The sequence below is a fragment of the Phocoena sinus genome, chromosome 1 (assembly GCF_008692025.1).
Source record: "Phocoena sinus isolate mPhoSin1 chromosome 1, mPhoSin1.pri, whole genome shotgun sequence".
Classification (NCBI taxonomy): domain Eukaryota; kingdom Metazoa; phylum Chordata; class Mammalia; order Artiodactyla; family Phocoenidae; genus Phocoena; species Phocoena sinus.
The window spans coordinates 157850453-157873015 of record NC_045763.1 but is presented as its reverse complement, the minus strand read 5'-3'; the positions used below and the strand labels follow the sequence as shown (position 1 = coordinate 157873015).

General features: G+C 35.8%; 1 protein-coding gene across 6 annotated transcripts in view; it reads right to left on the bottom strand.

The window, feature by feature from the left end:
- SDCCAG8 (SHH signaling and ciliogenesis regulator SDCCAG8) overlaps positions 1 to 22563 on the bottom strand; it is a 262756-nt gene that overhangs the window by 156814 nt on the left and 83379 nt on the right. For all 6 annotated transcript variants that reach the window (XM_032643294.1, XM_032643360.1, XM_032643209.1 and 3 more), the window contains exons 11-12: positions 16584 to 16718; positions 13618 to 13734 (exon numbers count right to left, since the gene is read on the bottom strand). In XM_032643294.1, coding sequence (XP_032499185.1) covers positions 13618 to 13734; positions 16584 to 16718 — 252 coding nt within the window. The remainder of the gene's footprint in view (positions 1 to 13617; positions 13735 to 16583; positions 16719 to 22563) is intronic.

The window sequence follows — 22563 nt, the reverse complement described above, 5'->3', positions numbered from 1 at the left end:
CTTATGCCTCCTTTTGCCCTCCAGGTGTATATGGAACAGTGTCTTTGCATATTCTGTCCCTTTTGCCTGAATGGCCCTCCCTTTGCACTCTCTCTGTTCCCCTCCAGACTAGGCTGAAATATGAATTTCATGGTAGAATCTTTTTTTTAAATAACAGCTTTATTGACATAATTTACATACAACTCTCCCATTAAAGTATATAGTTGAATGTGTTTTAGTATATTCAGAGTTGTGCAACCACCACCTTGATCAATTTTAGAACATTTTAACACCCCAAAAGAAACTACATACCCATTAGCAGTACTCCCCATTTGCCCCCAACCCACTCAGCCCAAGCATCTACTAATCTTTCTGTCTCTATAGATTTGCCTATTCTGGACATTTCATATAAATTATACAATATGTTGTCTTTTGTGACAAGCTTCTTTCACTTAGCATAATGTTTTCAAAGTTCAGCCATGTTGCAGAATGTATCAGTACCTCATTCTTTTTTATTGCCAACATATAGCTGTATAGACATAGATATAGATAATCACATTTTATTTATCCATTTATTAGTTGAAAAACATTTGTGTTGTTGCCAGTTTGGGGCTATTATGAATAATGCTGATATGAACACTCATGAACATGTTTTTTTAAAAATAAATTGATTCATTTATTTTTGGGTGCATTGGGTCTTCGTTGCTGCCTGCAGGCTTTCTCTAGTCGCGCTGAGGAGGGGCTACTCTTCGTTGCAGTGTGTGGGCTTCTCATTGCGGTGGCTTCACTTGTTGCAGAGCACAGGATCTAGGCACGCAGGCTTCAGTAGTAGTGGCACAAGGGCTCACTAGTTGTGGCTCGCGGGCTCTAGAGCGCAGGCTCGGTAGTTGTGGCACATGGGCTTAGTTGCTCCACGGCATGTGGGATCTTCCCGGACCAGGGCTTGAACCCGTGTCTCCTGCATTGGCAGGTGGATTCTTAACCACTGACCCACCAGGGATGTCCCTCATGAACATGTTTTTTTGTGGACATGTTTCATTTCTCGTGGGTATAGACCTAGTAGTAGAATTGCGGGGTAACTTTTGAGAAACTGTCAGACTATTTTCCAAAGCAGCTGCATAGTTTATAATCCTGCCAGCAGTGTGAGGCTCCAATTTCTCCACATCCTCGTCAACACTTGTTATTATCTATCTTTTTGATTATAGCCATCCTAGCAGGTGTGAAGTAGTATCTCATTTTCGGTTTGATTTGCATTTCTGTGATAGCTAATGATGATGAGCATCCTTTCATGTGCTTATTTGCCATTTGTATATCTTCTTTGGAAAAGTATCTATGAAGATTCTTTGCCTGCTTTGGAAATGGTTTATCTTTTTATTATTAAACTGTAAGCCTGCTTTATACATCCTAGTAACAAGTCTCTTATCAGATAGGTAATTTGTAAAAATTTTCTCCCATTCTGTGGGGTTTTTTTCCACTTTCTTGATGATGTCCTTTGAAGCACAGAAGTTTTTAATTTTGATGATATCCAATTTATCTATTTTTTTCTATGGTTGCTTATGCTTTTGGTGTCATATCCAAGAAAACCATTGCCTAGTCCAAGTTCACAAAGATTTATGCCTGTCTTCTTCCAAGAGTTTTGTAAGCTTAGCTCTTACAGTCACGTCTTTCTATCTACTTTGAATTAATTTTTATATATAATATAAGGTAGGGGCCCAACTTCATTCTTTTACATGTGGATATCCAGTTTTCCCAGCACCATTAGTTGAAAAACTATTTCTCACCCATTGAATTTTCTTATTTTCCATGTTGAAAACTGATTGACTGTTGTGTAAAATCTTTTTGAATTCTCTCCCACCAAAGTAAGCTACCCTTACACTGAGCCCTCATCTTATCACATTCAACTTTCTCACCAGACCATAAGAGTTGTATGAGCAATACATATATTTTATTTTTCAATGCAACCCCAGCGCCTATTTGTTAGTGACACCTAATAGGTTACCAGTAACTATTAGTTAGATAAATGAATGCATTAAAATGAGGTATTAACTCTCAGCTTACTCACAGTCTAATCATTTATGAAATGAAGGGGCCAAACTAAGTCATTAAAGTCTTTTTGGGTCTCAGTACCCACCAAGCTACTGCCCTTTACTATCTGATGTCCTCCCTTTGATCCTTCATATGAAGCCACTGAAACAAGGGAGACTAAAGATAAAAAATTACCTTCATGAATTTTATTGCTATGTGGTTAGAAAGCATCTTCTGAAAAATGCCAAGCTATATTAAGTTACTCTTAACAACCAGCAATGGTTGGGGGAAACGGGGGTGGCGAAAAGGAGCTATAGCAATTACAGTTTAAAAAAATCCATGATTATGGATCCCTCCTGAAAGTACGGATAGAACATAATGATGGATCTGTGGTCATGCTGGCCCCTTCTAAGTTATAGTTGAATGTGAAACAGTAAATAGAGGAGAAAGCCCAGTTGTTCTTAGTGTAAATGTCTTTAGAATGCCTTCTAAAATCTTTCTCATTTTCTCTTCCTACTTTGTTTTTTTTCCTTTTCCTCTACTCTCCTTTTCTTGTTTTTATAACTGGAACAACTCAAGAGTCCTTTGTTCTCTCCTGGCTGATGAAGTAAGTCAAAGGTATCCTAAATTCAGCATTTAGAAACTTCAGGCTCTGCTCAAGAAAAGCCTGCTTATCAGTAAGTCACACTTCTTATATTATGTATTAGTGAGACATATGTGCCATGTATCTATATATATACACACACATACATACATATATCTGTATATATACATACACACAAAGATATTTGTCCTTAGATTTTTAAATATATAAATAGATATTTGATTCATCCATTTGCCTAAATCCCCTTTTAGACCAAAACATCTGGCTCTTGATATATAAGCCCTTAAACAGCTTCAATCACTGTACACACAGTGGACTTTCAATAACTTAGGGAAGAAACACTGCCCCAGCCCTATTTTTCTATGATAAACGTAAGTGTAGAGACAAGTTGAAAATGACACCCTAGAGTTTCTAATTCAAATTAGGATATGACAATTACCTCTCAGGATGAGATTATCATATTAAGTGAAGTAAGACAGAGAAAGACAATTATCATATGATATCATTTATATGTGGAATCTAAAAAAATGATACAAATGAACTTATTTACAAAACAGAAACAGACTCACAGACATAGAAAACAAATTTATGGTTACCAAAGGGGAAAGCAGGGGAGGGATAAATTAGGAGTTTGGGATTAAAATGTACATACGACTACATGTACAGATAACCAACAATGACCTACTGTATAGCATATCTCGTAATAACCTATAATGGGAAAGAATCTATATATAACTATATATGTAGTTATATATATATATATATATATATATATATATATATATATATAAAACTGAATCACTTTGCCACACACCTGAAACTAACACATTGTAAATCAATTATATTTCAATAAATTTCTTTAAATGAGTGAATTCAGATTTCTGTGCAGATAATTCTGAACAAGTGAAAGAAGGACCCAAAAGAAAAGGTAGTACTTGCAATGATGGGACAATCTTTCATGTCAAAGAATTCAACAGTTCTTTCTCCTCCATCTTCTTAAGATTTCCCTAAAAGTTTTTACCTCCCCCTTTTCCTTGGCTGCCACTCTCTCTAAGACACGAGCATTCCCTTGTACTTTATGGGGAACTTTCAACCACAGTTGACTCATGACTTCTGAAGCCAGGCCAATGCTATTACTTGCATGTTTTATTACCATGGCTGGGGTGGGGGGTGGTGGTGACAGGGGGTGGAGGGGAAGAAGAGAGAAAGAGAGACAGGATGAATATGAATGAATATCAGAACTTCAGTTGTAAGTAGAGAGATTCTATATAGAAAAGAATTTTCTATTCTCCACAGGGAATGCCAAAAATTCTCAGGGAAGTCAGAAAGCAGGTCAGAAATAAGGACACTGCTGCTTTCTTGTCTTTTCTTTAAAATCTAAATGTTACTGTAAGTGATCCACTTAAATATAGATGTTAACACCAAGAAGGGTTAAATTACCTTGACCATCTCTTAAGAATAGTAGCATGAAAATCTAAACATCTTGCAATTTATTAATAGTCATGAGCAGCCTGCAGTTATATCTAGAATCTATGTCTAGGGCAGCCTCTCACATTGTACTCCAATGAGGGTCAGGGGAACATGCCAGGGATATGTGAAATCTCTAAGAGAATTAAAAACTTGTTCTCATTCTGATGATTAAAAAATCAAAATACAAAAAAATACGATCATATTCTAGGTCATCCAGATCCAGAATTGCCACAGCATTTCATTCCATGGCTGTATTTATGAGAGCACCAAGGAAAAACTGAAAGTGAAAGCATTAACTATTAATGCCATTTTTCTCCAAAGGAGTTACCAATTTATTCCCAGGGGTCATGGGTTCACACAGATATGAAACTCTGACTAAGGGTATTTAATTCTGCAGGCTTCCTGAAAAGTAACTACTCTTCCAAAATCCTATCTTGGGCAGTTTGCTGTTGCCTAAAATCCTTCCAATAGACCTTCATTCTTAATTCAGACTAGGACTTTAATCCTTATTGCAGATTAAATGACATCTATCTTGTAATTAAATTCAACTGTTTAAAAGGCTAGATGTTTTATTGTTCTACTATTCATCATAATGAAAAGAATATAATCTAAAATTGATGACAGTAAAATTTCATTCTTATCATAACAGAAGTGTCATTTTTATAAAATCAGAGTGAATGGGAAATTTGGAATGACACTTGAGACTCCATGTAATTTTACTGATTTTATTAATACTTAATTCATAAGTAAGAACAACAGAGAAATATTTCCTATGTTTCTGAAAACACAGGCATTTAGACATAAAGAAAACCTTAGCTTTCACTTATCCAAGCTTCTCATTTCACTGGGAAAGAAAATGAGGCTCTGAGAGGTTTGCTCAGGAAGTTAGCTGAAAAGTCAAATCAAGTCTTTGGACTCACAGTCCACAGGTAAAATACTACCCTGTACACTCTGTGTTTCACCTTCCGTTATTAGTCATGTGCAAATCTTCTACAAATCGTTAAAGTAACTGTCAATTCTTTTATTTCTAGAAAACTAATCCTACTTGATTCTAACACTGTTAATAAGATGGCATTTTGTTGTATGTCATCTGAAAATGATGTTGAAAATCTTAAAATTGTCTCATTACATAGAAAACACTACAAAGGAAACGAAAAACTTATGCAAATATTCCCAAAATATAATACGACTTCTGTGCCTGACTGTAAGACATGCAGCATGTTATAAGTAGGCAATTACTTGGGATTCTGAACCTTATAGAAGACTTTTTTCTATGAGCAATCTTTTATAACAGAGATGTGGCACTTGAGATACTGAGGTCAGTGATACAAGTATGCTATGGAATCAAAAAACACATGCATTCCTTGAACACCTCCTCCTTCCCCTGTGCGCCTATCCCCATTCCTTTGCTCAAGCTGCCATTTTCCAACCTAAATGCCTTTGTCTCCCATCTATGGTGGGCAACATCCTTACCATCCTTCAAGTTTGTCCTCTCTCCTTCTCCTAAATCATCTTACCCTTCGGTAGTTTGCTAATGATAGTTATTATGTTCTTTGACGTATATTTATTTGCAAACCTGTCTTACATACTCCCTTTTTTTAAGAACAGAAGTTCATTCTAGGCCAGCATAGTGCATGCAATATATGGTTATTGAGTTAAAAAAAAAAACGAGTGAAACTTAGGGCAAAAGGATTCTAAATTTATAACAGTATCTGTTCTCTTCAAAATATGACTTATCACTTTCCTTTGAAAGTACACGTAAATGGCCATATTAAAGTGATCTATGAAGAGAAGGCAGCAACACATAAAATGCTTAAGATATTGTCAAGTGGAAAAAGTAAAAACCATAATTACATCTATGCTATGTTTACTACTTGAAAATATTATATATGCATATGGACAAAAAGTAGAAGGTAAAACAGAAAAATGAAAACAATTTGCTCTGTTGGGTGGTGGAATTATTGGCTTCTGTGAATGTGTCTATGTTTATACAATAAATATTTTTTAAAATGTATACATATGTAGTAATTAGTAATATTTATACTGGATATTGGTACTAATATTTATGGACTATAAAACAAAAAAGCATCTGTAGCTGTCCTATGTCTAATACCACTCAGTTTGCCGGCCTGTATGGAAACATATTCAAAGAACTGCTGCCACCTGGTAGTCACCATAATTGCAGACTTGGTAATCAGAGAAGGTAACCGGTAAGGTTAGAAGGCTGGGTCAACTTTTAAGGTCAAAATAAGCATGCACAAATTTTTTAAGGACCGAAATATGAATCATCCACTGAAATTGAAACACGGCAAAACCTGTATTTCTTTAGGACCAATAGTTGATGAACCTTATGACTTCCTTAAAACACAAAAATATTTCTTGACTTCACTTTACAGTTTTATATTCCTATCCAAAGGCACACATTTATTTCTAAATATTTATCCCATAAGGCGTATTATTTCTAAAATGGCTTGTTTTCTTATTTGTGCCTTTATCTCTAAATAGCCCTATATTGTTACTTTCATATATATTGTTTCTGTGCATATTTGATTTTTTAAAAAATATATTATTATGGTGAATAGCACTATCATCTTTGCTGGAAAATCAAATGACTTTTTTGAATATACGAATTTCCATGGTGGTTTTATGAATGAGATATACATATACTGCCACCTAAAACCATGGCCCAAATCATTATTAAAGTTACTGATGCTAAATGCCCCAAGGATCTGCAACTTGGTATTATTCACTGGATTGATTTGGAACTGTTTCTTTGTTCAAAAAAATCAAACTCAATTTTTTACTGCTAATTTTCTGACCTTACAAACATAATTATAATCTTAAACGGAGAAATTATGTGGTGTTTTAGAAAAATAATAAGTTGACAACATTTTATAAAATGGAGATATTTTAAATTATTTACGAAATCCTATTTGTTCCATTCAAGCATCACACAGCACAGGAACAAAAGAAGCTGATTTATTAGACATATGCCAGGGTGAAGAATTTTCTCAGAATTCTTGGTTAGCCTGTGATAAGAACACAAATTTATCTAAGTATGATGAACAATGCTTTAGGGCATACTTAGGGAAGATGCTATTTAAAAAAAAAAAAAGCTTTATTGCATCACACACATGGAACCAGATTCTCCCTCTTATGGGCTGTAGCCAGCATGAAGTTCACACTACATTAATTTGCACTTGTCGATATGCTACTTTGCAAGTATTTTTAAGGCATGTTCAAATGTGTACTCTGTCTCTTAAACTAGAATATAAACCCCCTAAGGGCAGGACCTGGGTCTTCTAGTTATCACCCCACAGTGCCTAGCGTTCTGGTCTGGGCAGGCCAAGCCCTCTCGAATGGCTGTGGTCTGAGTGAGAAGCAGGGAAACGAATGTGCTAAGCCTCCAGCACTGAAAGACAGTGTGAAGAACACTGGAGAGCAACTCTGTCATCACCAGGACCAAGTGATTACATGTACTAACGGCATGCCCAAGTGGCCCAATCCCAGTCATTTTTTAGAGATAGAAGTGAGACTGCAGGTGGTAGTTGGATAGTTTCTGAAGTCTAGCTCTCAGAAGCCATCCATTATCTCAATATATTCCCCAAAAGCCTTCTGAAGAGAGTATACAGCATTACAGACACATAAGAGAGAACAGAGACGAACGGGATTTTTCTTTAATCTGTAGTTGCTAAATTACGAGTAGAAAAGACAAATATCACTACTAGCCAGTTTAACACAGTGAAATATTCCTAGGATGTTTCCAGAATCAAATAAAAGACAATGGACCTCAGAGGTCCATTAGCTGGGTCTTTAGGTAAAGCATATTACTGCTACCGTTTAAAACTAAAAATTTCAGGGAAGAAACTTCCATGGTCTGTTGTAGCAATCTATTTCAATCTTCTTACTGTCAGAAAGTTATTTCAGGCTGCTGTGATTTCCAGTTGCTGTGATTAAATCTCTTTGTTCTTATTCTTTCCATACTAAAGATTGAGAACAGGTGTTTAACTTTCTCCTTGAAATTATCTGTCAAGTCCTTAAAGACAGTGAAGCAATGCTTTAGTCTTCTCTAAGCAGAAAGGTACAATTCTTCAACTTTTCTTTATTACTTTTATTTCTCTGGCCTTACGTAGGACTTAACCTTTAGGACGTGTTGGGCTTCCTCTCATATTTACACAAAGCCATACAAAATAGCTGTACTACTCCCAACAATCTAATTCATTCAACTGAACTTAGGAAATAACTCCTGTGTTAATACAGTCCACATTTTTAAATGTCAGCATTAAAGTGTGGCGTCATACTGCTGTAGGTACGAGCAACACTCAAACCTTTTTTTGTGCTAATTTTCTAGCCAAAATTTTCTGATCTATTTCTTTTGTATATGTGTTCTAGCCTTAAATATTTGCTTTGATTACCCCCTTCAGGTAATTTTGAACTTCAACGTTTCCTACTCAGTATTAGCCACAACTCCAAAGTTATAAATTACACAATACTGATAAAAAAGTCCTTTTATCTCTGAAAGAAACTGAACCAACCTAAAAATGTTGTAATATAAAACAATTTATTTATGTATATGTGTATTCTCATCCAAGCCAGTTTTTAAGCCATGTGCCACTAATAATAAGATAATAAGACTATAACCAATCATATATTCACCTGCTGATGCCATTAGATGATTAAGAGACTAGGGATCAGGCACATTTTCTATATTTCAAAATACTCTAAAACCATTAAGTTATAATTTAAGATTGATAAGTCTTCAATCTCAGAACTCCACACTCTAGCAGGGCAGGGGAAACAAAGTTTTAACTTTATACTCAGGGCAGGGGTTGGCAAGCTTTTTCTCTAAAGGCTCAGGTAGTATTTCAGTCATGGTGGGCTATGGGGTCTCTGCCACAACTTCTCAGCTCTGCCTTTGTAGCAGGAAAGCAGCCGTAGACAATACATCAACAAATGAGTGTCGCTGTCCTCTTCTACAACTTTATTTGTAAAAACAGACTGCAGCTCAGATTTGGCCCATACTCTGTAGCTGGCCAGCCTTCTTTTACAGATACAGGACACCTGCACATGTTAAACACACACTCATATCTGCATATGTAAGTAGGAATATATACGTGTGCGTTAGCACACCAAATCTCTGTCTATCCCCATAGCCATGGTAGCTTCTTGGGCATGTGATCAGTGTGCTCATACAGGGCCCTGTGTTTAGAAGGGCCCTGAACTTGCAGTTTAATGCTCTGTGGTCAACGTCTTAAAATTCTTAATGATTTTATATTGGAATTTGTGTTTTATAGGTGAAGTCTGATGGTACAATGGAAGCCCCACTCACATCTGTGGTCTTGTCTCTCCACTGACTCATGGCAGCCCTGGGGCACTTCTTGGACACTTGTTCCCTTCTAGCTTCCTCTTCCTGGCCCCTGCCTTGGGACCTTGCTGCTCTCCATGTTGGGTGGGACCAGGTCATGGCAGTGTTAGGGGGAGGCATTCGTTCTGCCATTATCCTTTACCTCTGTCAGGAGCCTGGATGTGAGCCTGGGAAAGGTTGGGTTAAGTGTGTACACCCCTAACGCCTGAGGGTAGGACATGGAGTTGACTATCCCTCCTCCCGCCTGGAAGCACTACAGCACACTCAACGGACTCAGCATGGAGCCTCTGCCCACTCTGACCCCTGTACCAAGTGTCTCCCTGTGTGGAGACTGCAGTCTCTAGGGGGCTGCCCAGCTGACCACCTTGGGATGGAGAAGACTGACTCTCTCCCCTCCCCACCAGGGCATGGTGTATGGGTTCTGTGGCTAGTGACATGGAGAACCTAGAAACCATGGATTCATCTGTACACTCAGTCATGGGCCACCTATGGGGGTCTGCGTTCCCCCCACCATGAATATCCCTGTGCTGGAGGGAGTCCAACATTAAACAGCAAATAAAAACACCAGACATTCAGAGGGAGGGAGGAAGAGGGAGAAGGGGAGAGAGAGAGAGAGAGTGAGAGAGAGAGGAAAGGCTGCCTGCAGGATAAAGGAAAACATTTTGTAATTCAGTACCTTTAACATCACTTTTTTCCTGCTTTTTGAACAAAGGGCCCTGTGTTTTCATTTGGTACTAGGCCCTGATCAAAGATTAGGGGCTGTAAAGAATCATCTTCTGAGACTCATCTACCAAAATGGAAGCTAATAAAGAAAATTCCACTTATGCATCACTCATTTCAGAGTCAGCTAACCTTCATACCGCCAGGGTAATAACAGGTTTCCTGCAGCCTTCCTAAATGTTAAGTGTAAGGCTCTGAAATTAATTATGTATTTTGGATTTCAGACTAAGGGCCTCCTTTCAGAATATGATGATTGGGGTTGCTGTAAGGTAGCCATTTCCTTCAGACAGTTTGCTACAGGATTAACTCATTTCCTTAGAATGGTGATGAGGTACCCTATAAATATAAAGCACAATCAAAACATTATGCATGAAATTTATTGATAACAACAAAGAAAGTTGAAACTTTTCTGAGATTTCCCTTTATTTCCTATTAAAGAAGGTAACACCATAACATTCTAACATACAAAAACGTAGGTTTCCCTGATTTGAATAAACTAACTGTAAAACAAACACTGTAGAGATGGTATTTGAATATGGGTGGGGCATTATAGGATATTAAAGAATTATTAATATTTTTAGGTATGATGATGACATAGTGATTGTGAAAAAAAATCCTTCGTAGATGCACACTGAAGCATTTATGGGTAATAACACAATGTCTGAGATCTGCTTTACATACTTCAGCAAAAGCAGAAGAGAGGGAAGACAGAAGAGGAAGAGGAAGAGAAGATGGAGAAGAAAAGGATGACAAAGATGACAAAGAAGATGAAGATGACAATGAAGGTGAAGATGAAGGAGAGAAAAAAATGTGAGGTAGATGGAATAGGATTGGCAAAATGACGAGCCTAGGTGATGGAGATGTGGGAATTCATTATAATTGTCTCTTTATCTTCATATATGTCTTTAAATTCCCATAATGGAGTGTGTGTATATGTATAACTGTTGTCTACAAAAAATTTCTAATAAAAATCAGGGCACAGATTTTTCATTCTCCTTCATACCAAATGTCTTTTTTTATTTTTTTTAGTGCGAGAAGCATCCTCTGAGGCTGACAGGAGCTCTCTAAACTGAAGAGATACAAAGGAGTTGATGGGAAGGATAATCTGCCCATCAGTTCCTAACACAATAAAAAAAAAAAAAAAGAAAAGGAGAAAATGGGAGTAAGAGATTGCCATTGTTACTCTCCTAACCTTTCCTTCTAATTATGCCAGAGTCAAGGCTTGGGTCACAAGGAAAATGATTTGGGTGGTCAACCATTTGCCCTCTTTTGTATACATCAAAAAGCTCTTGTTCTCACCACATTCCAATCTGACAGATTCCCATCTACTTTAAAAATGTAAGAAGCCAGATTAACAAAAATATAAATAAAATGACTATATTACAAGGAACCCCCTTTTTTGTAAACATAGAGATAGCCTTCTTGTTATCCTGAATTGCATGATATGTAACACTTTAAAAGTAAAATACGCTTTATATTATTATAGGTACTTCAGATAAACATTCAACATGCCCAGCTTTTAAAAGTTAAATGTAAATTTCTCTCTTGAGTGCAGATGGTGGCCAAGCAAAATAGCTCTTCAGTCATAAAGACAGAAGGTCAGGTCATGGCTGAAAGACCAAAGAACAATTGCTGCTTTGCTACTCCAGATCATCAATGGAATGAGACACCACTACTTTCTTTTTTTTTGAAACTGTCTATTCAATACAAAATAGTTACAAGGAGTACCTATAAGATTTCCTCAAATTATGTCCAAGAAAAAATACTAATAAGCACATCACATCTCTGACGTCCTAAAAAGGCACATCTCTAACTAAAAATAATACTAAAATCATTATAAAAACTGTCAGTGTTTCACTATTTAGCAGGAAATATTTACAAATGAAAACTGCTCCTTTTATAATCCTGCAACTTTAGCCTCCACCTCATTAGTGGTTAATTAAAATGAGATATAGCACTAAAAGACAAATATTACAAATACTTCTACACACGTTATTCATTTACAAGGGATATTATAATCTTATTATTCCTATAGTGTTCTTTCTCCTAGAATATTAAAATGTAATTTTTAAATAACTCAGAGACTCTTCCTTACTGTATTTTTCCAGTTAGTCCAAAATATTATGCTGGCAGATGCTACAGAATAACAGAAAAGGTATATAATAATGCGTGAGCATGCCAATATGATACTTTTTTTAAAAAGTCGTATAATATATCAGAAAAGGAAAGTTCTGTGTTGGTTAGTAATCCTAGATCTTCAGTTCCTGATAGAAAGGACTTTTAATTCCACTATCAGGCACGCCCCCAACTGGATGGAATGAAATATCAACAGTTTCATTATTTGTACATGTTAACAAGGAAAATTCTTCTGAAAATTTAAAACTCTTTAGAACACTTTGAATATAGTGATACAAAAGCATAATTTGATTTTGGTTGTTTAGATTTTAATTTAATGCCAGGGATTTCAGCTACAACTTGAAAAACTTTTTGTACTAAATTTCATTATCACTTTCATTTTCAATACTTTTCCCAATTGTCTTTGCATCATTTGCATAGAAGAGTTGATTGGGTTGAAAGGGAGATACGTTGGAAAATACGGTAAAAAGTGTTGAACTAGAAATATATTTCAAAAAAATTTATTTAGGACTACCCACTTTTAAACCATAGTGATTTCTTTAAAATAATGACACTGAAAACTCAGTCTTATTTTAATTGAATAGATTTCTCAACCTGCTTTCACTGAATAAAAAGAATGAAAGCGTTCAATGTTTTGTACTATAACAAAGTTAGAAAATCAAAAGTCAGCCTATTAGAACTGCCTCTCTAAAAACTTTATCCATGTTGTCAATTAAAACTGAAGTATCTACATGATCTCAACAAAGATGTAATGTAAAACATCTGTTCAAACTGAAATTGAAGTAAGTAGCAGTTTTTTTCCTAACATTTCCAATTTTACTGTATTTAGGTTTCCTGAGCAAACGTATTCATGGTTATCTTAGTTAAAACTGGTTTCACTCTGCCAACGATCAATTTGATTGACATATTTACATATCAACTCATCTCATCTCACAAATTTTAAACTTTTTCACTTAAAATTGGATTCAAGTTGGCATCTTTAAAGAACTTTATGTACATATATTTTAGGTTCAAAATGAACATTAGAACATTTTCTTTTACTTTTGTAAGTAATAGATACACATATCCAAATGTATATTTATGACCTGTCAGATTGTAATTTCATATGCATGCAGTTGTATTCGCACAATTTCATGTGAAAGGTGATAATTTTAGGCAACTGTAGATGAAATTCTTTTAACAGTATAAATTGGATCATTCCATTAGTTAGAAACAATATAATAGAAATGAATGACTTAGGAATAAAACCATAACCATTTCAGAAAAAAACATTAGTTATGTCTTTAATTGCTGCAGTTACGCTTGTATCAAATCTTACCTGATCTTTAATTTCAAGATCCCTTTTAGTTTTTGTTCTGTACTCTCTGTGCTCCTTTTCTGCCTCATCCTTCTCCATTTTGGTTTTATTCAATTGATAGCGCATTTCTCCACACACCTGTTAGATTATAAAAACTAGATCAATAGCTGCTGGAATCTACCAGGCAAGGCCTGCAATTAGATCTTTTGGTGCCCCCTAGAGGTCATATAAATAAAACACAATAGAACTTTTCTAAGAATGGCATTTTCTATTAGCATATTCAATATATTCTGTTAAGATGTGGAGGCAATATCAGATGTTATTGAGTCTTACAATTTCAAATGACAGATAAAGAAATGCATAACCAGGGAATTTAAATGATACATACAAGATTTTTCATGTAAAATAATAGTTTCAATTGCATATTATCTAAAATGCACTATCATCTTGCTTTTAACTAGGTAAATTAGTAATTAAAATATTAAGCTATGTCATTATTCATTCAAATTGTCATGGTTATATAGATACTCTATATTAAAAACTTTCCTTTAAACTCGTTATCAGTTAGGCTTTTATTTAAGGAAATTTATAAAGGTATTTTTCTCTCTGCTAATAGACTATATTATCAATATTTATGAGTAGAGTATTACCCAGCTGGTATTTACCGTAGGCTTTGCAGATTATGTCAATCTTACCATGCACAATACTATGTATTTAAATTAAGAAAGTTAAAAGTCATAGACTGCAACTAAGCCCACTCTGCTTTTAAAATAGCTATGGCATTCAACATAAAAGGAAAATATACATGTAAGTGAAATGACTTTAACATATTGTTAAATAATAAACACACTCAGTATCTTAAAATTGTGTATCATTCTTTATGTAATCTTTTTTTTCAATCCAGGGCATCTACAGACAGATAAATACATTTGGAAAATACAACTAGCAGATAAATCTAAATAAAGAAGTTATTAACTTTTGAGATAACTGAGAACTTGTAGAGAGATCAAGTAATACAAACATCTGCTAAGTCAGCTTCTAAGTTACAAATACAAGTTTTTAAAAATCATGTATCATCTAATGGCTATACCTGTTTGAGACTTCGCAATTTTGGTAGTTCTCCAAAAATGATCATTAGAATTTTAGAAATTAGTTTCATCATTATTGAAGTATTAGAATCTTATAAAATCTATATGCATTTCCTATGTTCAAATAAAAAATACGTTAAAAATAAACTAATCTGTGTTCAAAAATTATAGTGACAAGACAGAAGAAAAAGTCAGTAAGCTTCTCCCCAGTGACCCTCAGAAAGCTAAAAAAAGAATAAAATTACTACAAACTGTATCTGAAATTCAAATACCTTCAATGTGCAAGAGTTGATCCTTCCCCTTTCAAAAATATTACTAATTCACAAAAAGTTACTAAAGCTAAATAAAATTTAAAAATTAAGAATTACAGAAAAAAATTAGAGGAGCCCTAATTGACTTTCTTCACTATTCCAATCTATTTGATTTACATATAGGAATAAAATTTAAAGACCCCAATTATAATACCAGAACATAACAGTTATACAACCATGGTGTTTAAAACCCAACACCAGTACAAAATTATTATACATAATAAATATCTAAGCATTAGGTCCTGTTTAAAATGATTGTACCCCTTAATTTTATTTTTAAAGTTTCCTTGCCTCACTAATTTCAGTTTAAAATGCATTTGCTAAGTTTATCTGTAACACTTAAATTTCATCTAAAATAAATGAACAAATTAAATTTAACTAGAATTATATTATCCCAGGGTTGGAAGCAGGCTTAAGGCACTCCTCTGATGCTTGAGTCCTTTTGGACAGTTCTAAAGACAAGTAATCATTCTTTACTGTACCATATTTCAACAGAAAGTTCTCTCCTTATAATGAACTGAAAATCCTCATCATACCTTTCACCTATTAATCCAGGTTAACCATTTCCATCTCTCTGCACCAGTTCCCTTACTTCTACCCCTACCTCCACACAAACATCAATTATATTGGCAAATATGATATTTTAAGCTTCTACATTAGCTAGCTTGAATTTTAGAAAGCAAATGAAGAACTATATAAATTCAAGGAAAAAAAAATAGGCTTCCTTTCCTAATATATATTAAAGTTAATTTAAATTACTGAGTTATAAAACAATAATGGCATTAAAAATGTGTCCAAATTTAGGAAAATATGTTGAGAAGTAAAATGCAGTATGAAATGGGTATGCATTTTAATAAAATTATCTGTGTATGTACTGATGAAAAATAAATTGATTTAATTTATTACATCATGCATGTCCATATTTAGTGACTTAGTTTTAAAGCAATGATTACTGAAATCTACACAGACTTCTAGTGTTTCTTAAACATGTACCTTAGCCAGTTAAGATCATTAAGCATTTTAGTTCTTGGTTCACAAGTTTGTGATGCCCGTAGTGCAGACACAGTGATACCACAGTGTAAAGTATAAATTTAAGGACCAACAGAATAAGAAGCTGTAGTATTAGAATCTTGATTTTAGAGAACAGGTCTGAAAGAATGAGAGATGGAGAATTATGTTAAGCACACTTTTCATGTTATAAATAAATACATGTCTTTTAGTATTATTGTGAAGACCAAACTTATGCAAAAAATTACTCCTAGTTGACTAATTCAGATGTACAAGTTTTATCAGGTATTCAATAATTAAAGTAATAAAACTTGTTAATTTACAGTTCTGTCTCAGCAACTTAATCCTTAAGCTCTTTGAGGACATTATTTGTGTCTAATTCATCTTTGTATTTGCAGCACCCAGAAAAGGGCCTGCTGATAATAAGTAAATGTTTGCTGAATGACCATTATGTGGACCTTTATTATCTTGAAATAACAAAATTTTTATACCCCAGACTTCTTTTTGAGCTTTCAACACTAGGAAAAAATTTTCAACTAAAATATTTAAGTAATTAGTAAACTAGACTCTCTCTTTGTACCTTTGTGACATCCATTTCCCGGGAAGCAAGCTGGTTTTGAATTTCCTCTAGTTGATTAACAGCTGAAATTTTCTCTCTTGTAATCTTTTCCACCTGAGCCTCCAGTTGGGCAATACTCTGAGATAGGGTCAACGTCTGTACGAGGAAAAGAAGTCCTAAGTGATAATGTCATTTGACAAAAATATTTTAAATATCTTGACTTAATAGAGTCTCAGCATGGCCACTGGGCTCTCTCTGTAAGTCATTTCTCTGTGGATTGGGTATCTCCTTTGCTCTGCATTCTCAATTCATCTCCCTTGACTATCACCTCACGTAATTTTCTTTTTTTTCTGGTGGTGAGAACTTTTAAGATTTGCTCTCTTAGCAACTTTCAAATACACAGTACAGTACTGTTAACTATAGTCACCATGCTTTTTAAATATTAAAAATAGAATCAATCAGCAGATATTAAGAAACTTCCATATGCTATACTAACCCTGTAAGAATACCAAAGTTTTATGTCCTTTAAGAATTTCTAACCACCTTATAAAGATATGCCTAATATCTGAAAATTTCAATAAGAATATAAAATAGTATTTTTTAAAAATACGAAGTATTTTAGAAATTTTGTACTATGGTAGACACAAGAATAAAGGTGCTGAATTTATCCTCCATGCTAAAATATATTTCAAATTTTCTTGATATATTATTTCTCAACTAAAATTATTTACATGCACAGTACTTAACACATCACACTGTTTTTTGTTTTCTGTTTCCTCATTAGACTAGAAGTTCCTCAAGAGCATGTTCCTCAACAGGTATATGTTTAACGTTTGATGAATGAATGAATCAGTAGAATAAATGGCTTTTCTGAGGGACTATATGGATATCAGGTTCTTAGTTTTTCTTCCCAGGGTGAGAAATGTTTTCTAGACCTTAGATTTAACCTTTATAGCTTTTGGTTTGCAATTAGATTTTACTCTGCTCCAGTAGGTCAAACTTTTCTAGGCTATTAATTTCTCATTTGTATTAGCAGTTTTAAAGTGATGAAGAAATGCTACCTTGCCCCAGATCAAAACATATGGGATAGCTATCAGTTTTTAATCAGCTAAAATAAAAACTGATAACAAATTTGAAACAATATTTGAAATCTGTCATTGTACACTAACATGGGTGTGAATTCAGTTTTACAACTGAAATCAATAACTAAAATTTTGTAATAAAAATCAAGATTACCTTTGTCAACTAATTAAAATTGACAACATGAAAATAATGAGCCCCAGTAGCTACTTTCTAATTTAGACGGTAGATGCATTAATTAACATTCCTGGGGATTGTGGAGAATTATACATTTAACTTATGGCTGTTTACATGTCCTTCTTTCATCAAGAGACTGGCTACAAATCTAATTTGCACATAAAATTACTTTTACTAATACCAAGCTACAAACTATCCTTATGCAGATTACAATCTGAAACAAAAATTAAAGGTCAAAAGAAGTTAAATGTAACAAATCAAAAATATTAATTGAATTTTCTTAATTTAAAACTTCAAGTTCATGAGTAAGCATATTATGAATATGTAATTATAGCTTTTCTGGAACCATACAACAATAACAAACTTTAATTACCAGCTACTAAAAACCATATATTACTTATTTATGTGGATCTATGGTAAACATATTAATATTGTGTGGTTTTTTTGAAGTAAATGGGCAGACATTTATTTTGCTAATGGTAAATTCTGAGTCAGTTTCTATAGCATGTAACAAATCATACACCTTCCATATGATTCCTTCCCTCTGCCACCCATCACTTCATTCCTCTGCCCACTACCTGTCTGCTCCCTTCTGTCACCCACTTCTCAAGGCCTCCCCTCCTGTTGTCACACCTTCTTTTTCTCCATGCCCACCATCTGGAAGTCAACATTACACTGCAGGAGCTTCTCCATCCACATCTGTTGCAGGGGCAGGAGTAACACAGACAGCTGCAACACTGCTGGATGTCCAGGGTGTTGACATCAGATAAGTCCTTTAAACTTTGACAGGGGCAAGCAAGAGACAAGGACACCCAGGATGGGAGAGCTTGATAAAAATCTCTACACTAAAGCAGTCCCTAGTGTACTGAATGTGGTATAAAGTGGCATTCCTCATAAAAAAAGGTACAAGAATTAAGGATTCTAGCAATGGGCTATTATCAAGGGAACCAAATGAGAAAATACACAAACCACAGGGGGCATTCAATAAATAGAAGATTGAAGGACTGATTGAACGAACAAACTTAGCGGTTTAGTGCAACCAAAGACCATTACTGATGCCAACAGGCAAACTCACAGCAAGAACTGTTCATGGGGGAATGATTCAAAATCTGTCTAGGTAGAAGGCATCTGCTCTCCTAGAGCTTCCCACACAAATGAAATTTTTAAGCAGTAAGAAGAAAGGAAAGAAGAAAAATAATAAAAAGAAGGAAAGAAAATCTACAAGTCTCATGAGCATTCCTACCACTAGGAAAGCAGGGACACCTGCTCCAGCACTAACCATGAGAAGTTACAACGTTATGATGAACTGTTCAGACACCCTATTAAATTAACTTCCTGTGCTAAGCAGTGTGATAATTTTCTTTTAATTCCCTTTGGAAAGGAATGTATTGGATTAACTTTCAGTTGAAAAAATGAAAACTTAAGTAATGTTCCCAAGTTCATTTCAAGCTAATAAATAAAAAGTAAAGCTGGACTTTATATTAAAATTTGTCTGCTTTTACTAACACAAAGGTCCAAGAAATCTACCCGATAGAGCTAATTCTCTCTTTCACTAGAGTAAGAATAATAGCCACAAGCTAAAATTTGTTAAATGGTCTAACCTAAGCCAGGTATTATATTAGGTACTTTCAAAACATTATCTCATTTAATCCTATAAATTCCTTGAGGAGATCAACCAAGGATCTACTACTCTGAAATTTGGAGAGGTTAAATGAATTGTTCAAGGTCACATAAAGGTCAATTTGGATTCAACACTAAATCCTTTTACTTCAGAGCTTCTTTCTGCCATTTTCTGTGAGAGTACTTGCTTCAGTGCTAGGATCACTTTCAGCTCTTTATTCATACATCTTTATTTAGGGCAGGATCTTCAGATTAAATGTCAAATAAGGCTTAATGGAGTCAAAAAGAAAAAAAGGACTCAGACTCAGAAATGCATTGTAGGACTTCCCTGGTGGCACAGTGGTTAAGAATCTGCCTGCCAGTGCAGGGGACATGGTTTGATCCCTGGTGGGGGAATATCCCACATGCCGCGGAGCAACTAAGCCCATGAGCCATAACTACTGAGCCGGCACTCTAGAGCCCGCGAGTCACAACTAATGAGCCCGCGTGCCACAACTACTGAAGCCCACGTGCCTAGAGCCTGTGCTCCGCAACAAGAGAAGGCACTTGAGAAGTGCCAATGAGAAGCCCACACACCGCAACAAAGAGTAGCCCCCGCTCATCACAACTAGAGAAAGCCCGCGTGCAGCGATGAAGACCCAATGCAGCCAAAAATAAATAAATAAATAAATTAAAAAAAAAAAGAAATGCATTGTATTTCTGTTAACACTTTTATTCATGAAATAATTATCAGTTTAAGAAAGTTATACATAAAAGCACCTGGAATATTCCCTGGCACAGTTCAGACTTCCTTTATTTCTACTTATCAGGAATTCTCATCAATATATTTTTACATAGTAGAACTACTCAGCAAGGCAAAAGTTTCCACTAAACAACCCAGAAAAAAAGTCTCCTAGGCATGAACAGTAGCTGATCTTTGCTCTTGATGCCATTCATTCTCTCTCTCAAAGCTCAGCTTGCAACTTTACCTCCCTCCATACCTTACTCATGTTGGTACATCTCCCCCACACTCTGCATTTCTAAATCCTGCCTGTTTTCTTGAAGCTCAGTTAAAATGCTACCTTCTCCACCAAGTGTTCCATGATCTCTTGCAGACAGAAATCTGTTCTGATCCTCTGAACTCTCAGTATTTTAGTCATGCCTTTCCAATGGCATGGAGCCTTCTTCCTTCCATTTGTATTCCCCTTGTATTCATTCAATACATATATACTGAACACATTTTATGTGGGAGGAATGTGGCCATAAGGCAATAAGGATGTTAACAAACCATATATGCAAGGGAATCATAGTAAATTAGGGGAGATAATTCAATAAGACTTTGCAATACATTGAGTTATTGAAGCCCATAGGAGGGGCTCCCAAAAATTTATCATTGGGAGACTGTGAGAAGAGGTGGTATCGAGAACTCTGAAGGATCAGTCAGAGAGGCCAGAGGAAGATTCCTCTAGGCAATGGGGGTGAGGTGGGGGGTGTGGGGATGGGAGGGGAGGGGCAAAGCCCTGAAAAATCCTGAAATGAAAAAACAGTATGGCAGACTGGCATGTTTGCACATTTGAGGAAGTACAAGTAGATCAGTATGGTGGTAATACAAGGAAGAAAAGAGAAGGGAGATGAGACTGGAGAACCAAAGAGAGGGAAAAAATGTACAATCTTTATGCTATAGTAAAAGATCGGGTTATAGAGAGACAAGAAAGGATTTTAAAGCAAGAGACTGACATATTGACGTGTTCATTTTAGGAAGATCATCCTTGGATCTTTGGGTAAGAGAACAGATAAGGAGGTGAGACTAGAAGCAAGGGGCTTCTACCACTTGGGGCTGTAGGAATCACCCAAGGGTGAGATATGGAGAGCAGTGGGATGGAGAGACAAGGCAATGTAAAATCGGTAAGGGCCTGAAACTCTAGAAATTGGTGACTTGACGTACAGGGTGAGGGAGAAGGAGGAAACAAGGATGACAGCAAGATTTCTGAGTTGGGCAAATGGATGAATGAATAGTAGTTCTACTATGAGAGGGAAGATGGGAAGTGCAGCTGGTTTGGGGGCTCACTAGAGAGCTAAAGATTTAGGAATCAATACCATACATATGAAATTAAAGCCACAGTACTGCTAAAGACATCTAAATCTAAAGCTCTCTGCTAAACTCTAGAACCTCCTATCAAGGTGCTTTCTGGATGTGTCTCCTTCATTATCTCAAAGGCAGTTTAAACTCAGAGTAACCTAAAAGGCACACATCATCATTCTCCCAAAACAAGAATATGATTCAGGGCTTCCCTGGTGGCGCAGTGGTTGAGAGTCCGCCTGCCAATGCAGGGGACGCGAGTTCATGCCCCAGTCTGGGAGGATCCCACGTGCCGCGGAGCGGCTGGGCCCGTGAGCCATGGCCGCTGAGCCTGCGCGTCCGGAGCCTGTGCTCCGCAACGGAAGAGGCCACAAGGGTGAGAGGCCCGCGTAGCGCAAAAAAAAAAAAGACTATGATTCAGAGAAATCAAAGAAACAGAACCTTTTAAGGAGAATAAGAACGAAAAAATATTCACTAAAAATAGCACAAGGAGGTCTCCAGTGAACACAGCAACAGTAATTTCATTGGCTATGGGCACAGAAGCTGAAATGTAGTGGGCTGAAGAGTGAATGAGCGGTAAGAAAATGAAGATAACATGTTTGGACAAATCTTTCAAGAAACTTGACTATTAAGGGGAAGAGTAAAGAGGGATATGGAATTACTAAGGTGGCTTCCAGCCTTGGCCACACATTGGAATCACCTGGACAACTTTTTAAAATACTGATTCCTAGATCCTACCCTCAGATATTCCCCCATAATTCGTTTGGGATGCAGATTGGGCAATGAGAGTTTTGGAACTTCTGTGCAGCCAAGATTGAGAATGACTGGATAGAAGAAAGATTAGTTTCTTTCAACAGGTGAGAGAAGTTTGAGACTATTTTCCTGGTGATAAGGAAAAGGCTATAGTGAAGGACAAAGGTTGAAGATTCAGAAGAGAGTGGGGAACTAATGGAAATAGGTCACTGAGGTGGTAGAAGAGGATGAGATTCAGAGCAAGAGGAAAGGATTAGGATCAAGCCACTCCCATTCTGACACGGTTGCAGTACAGGTGAAATTTTACTTTAG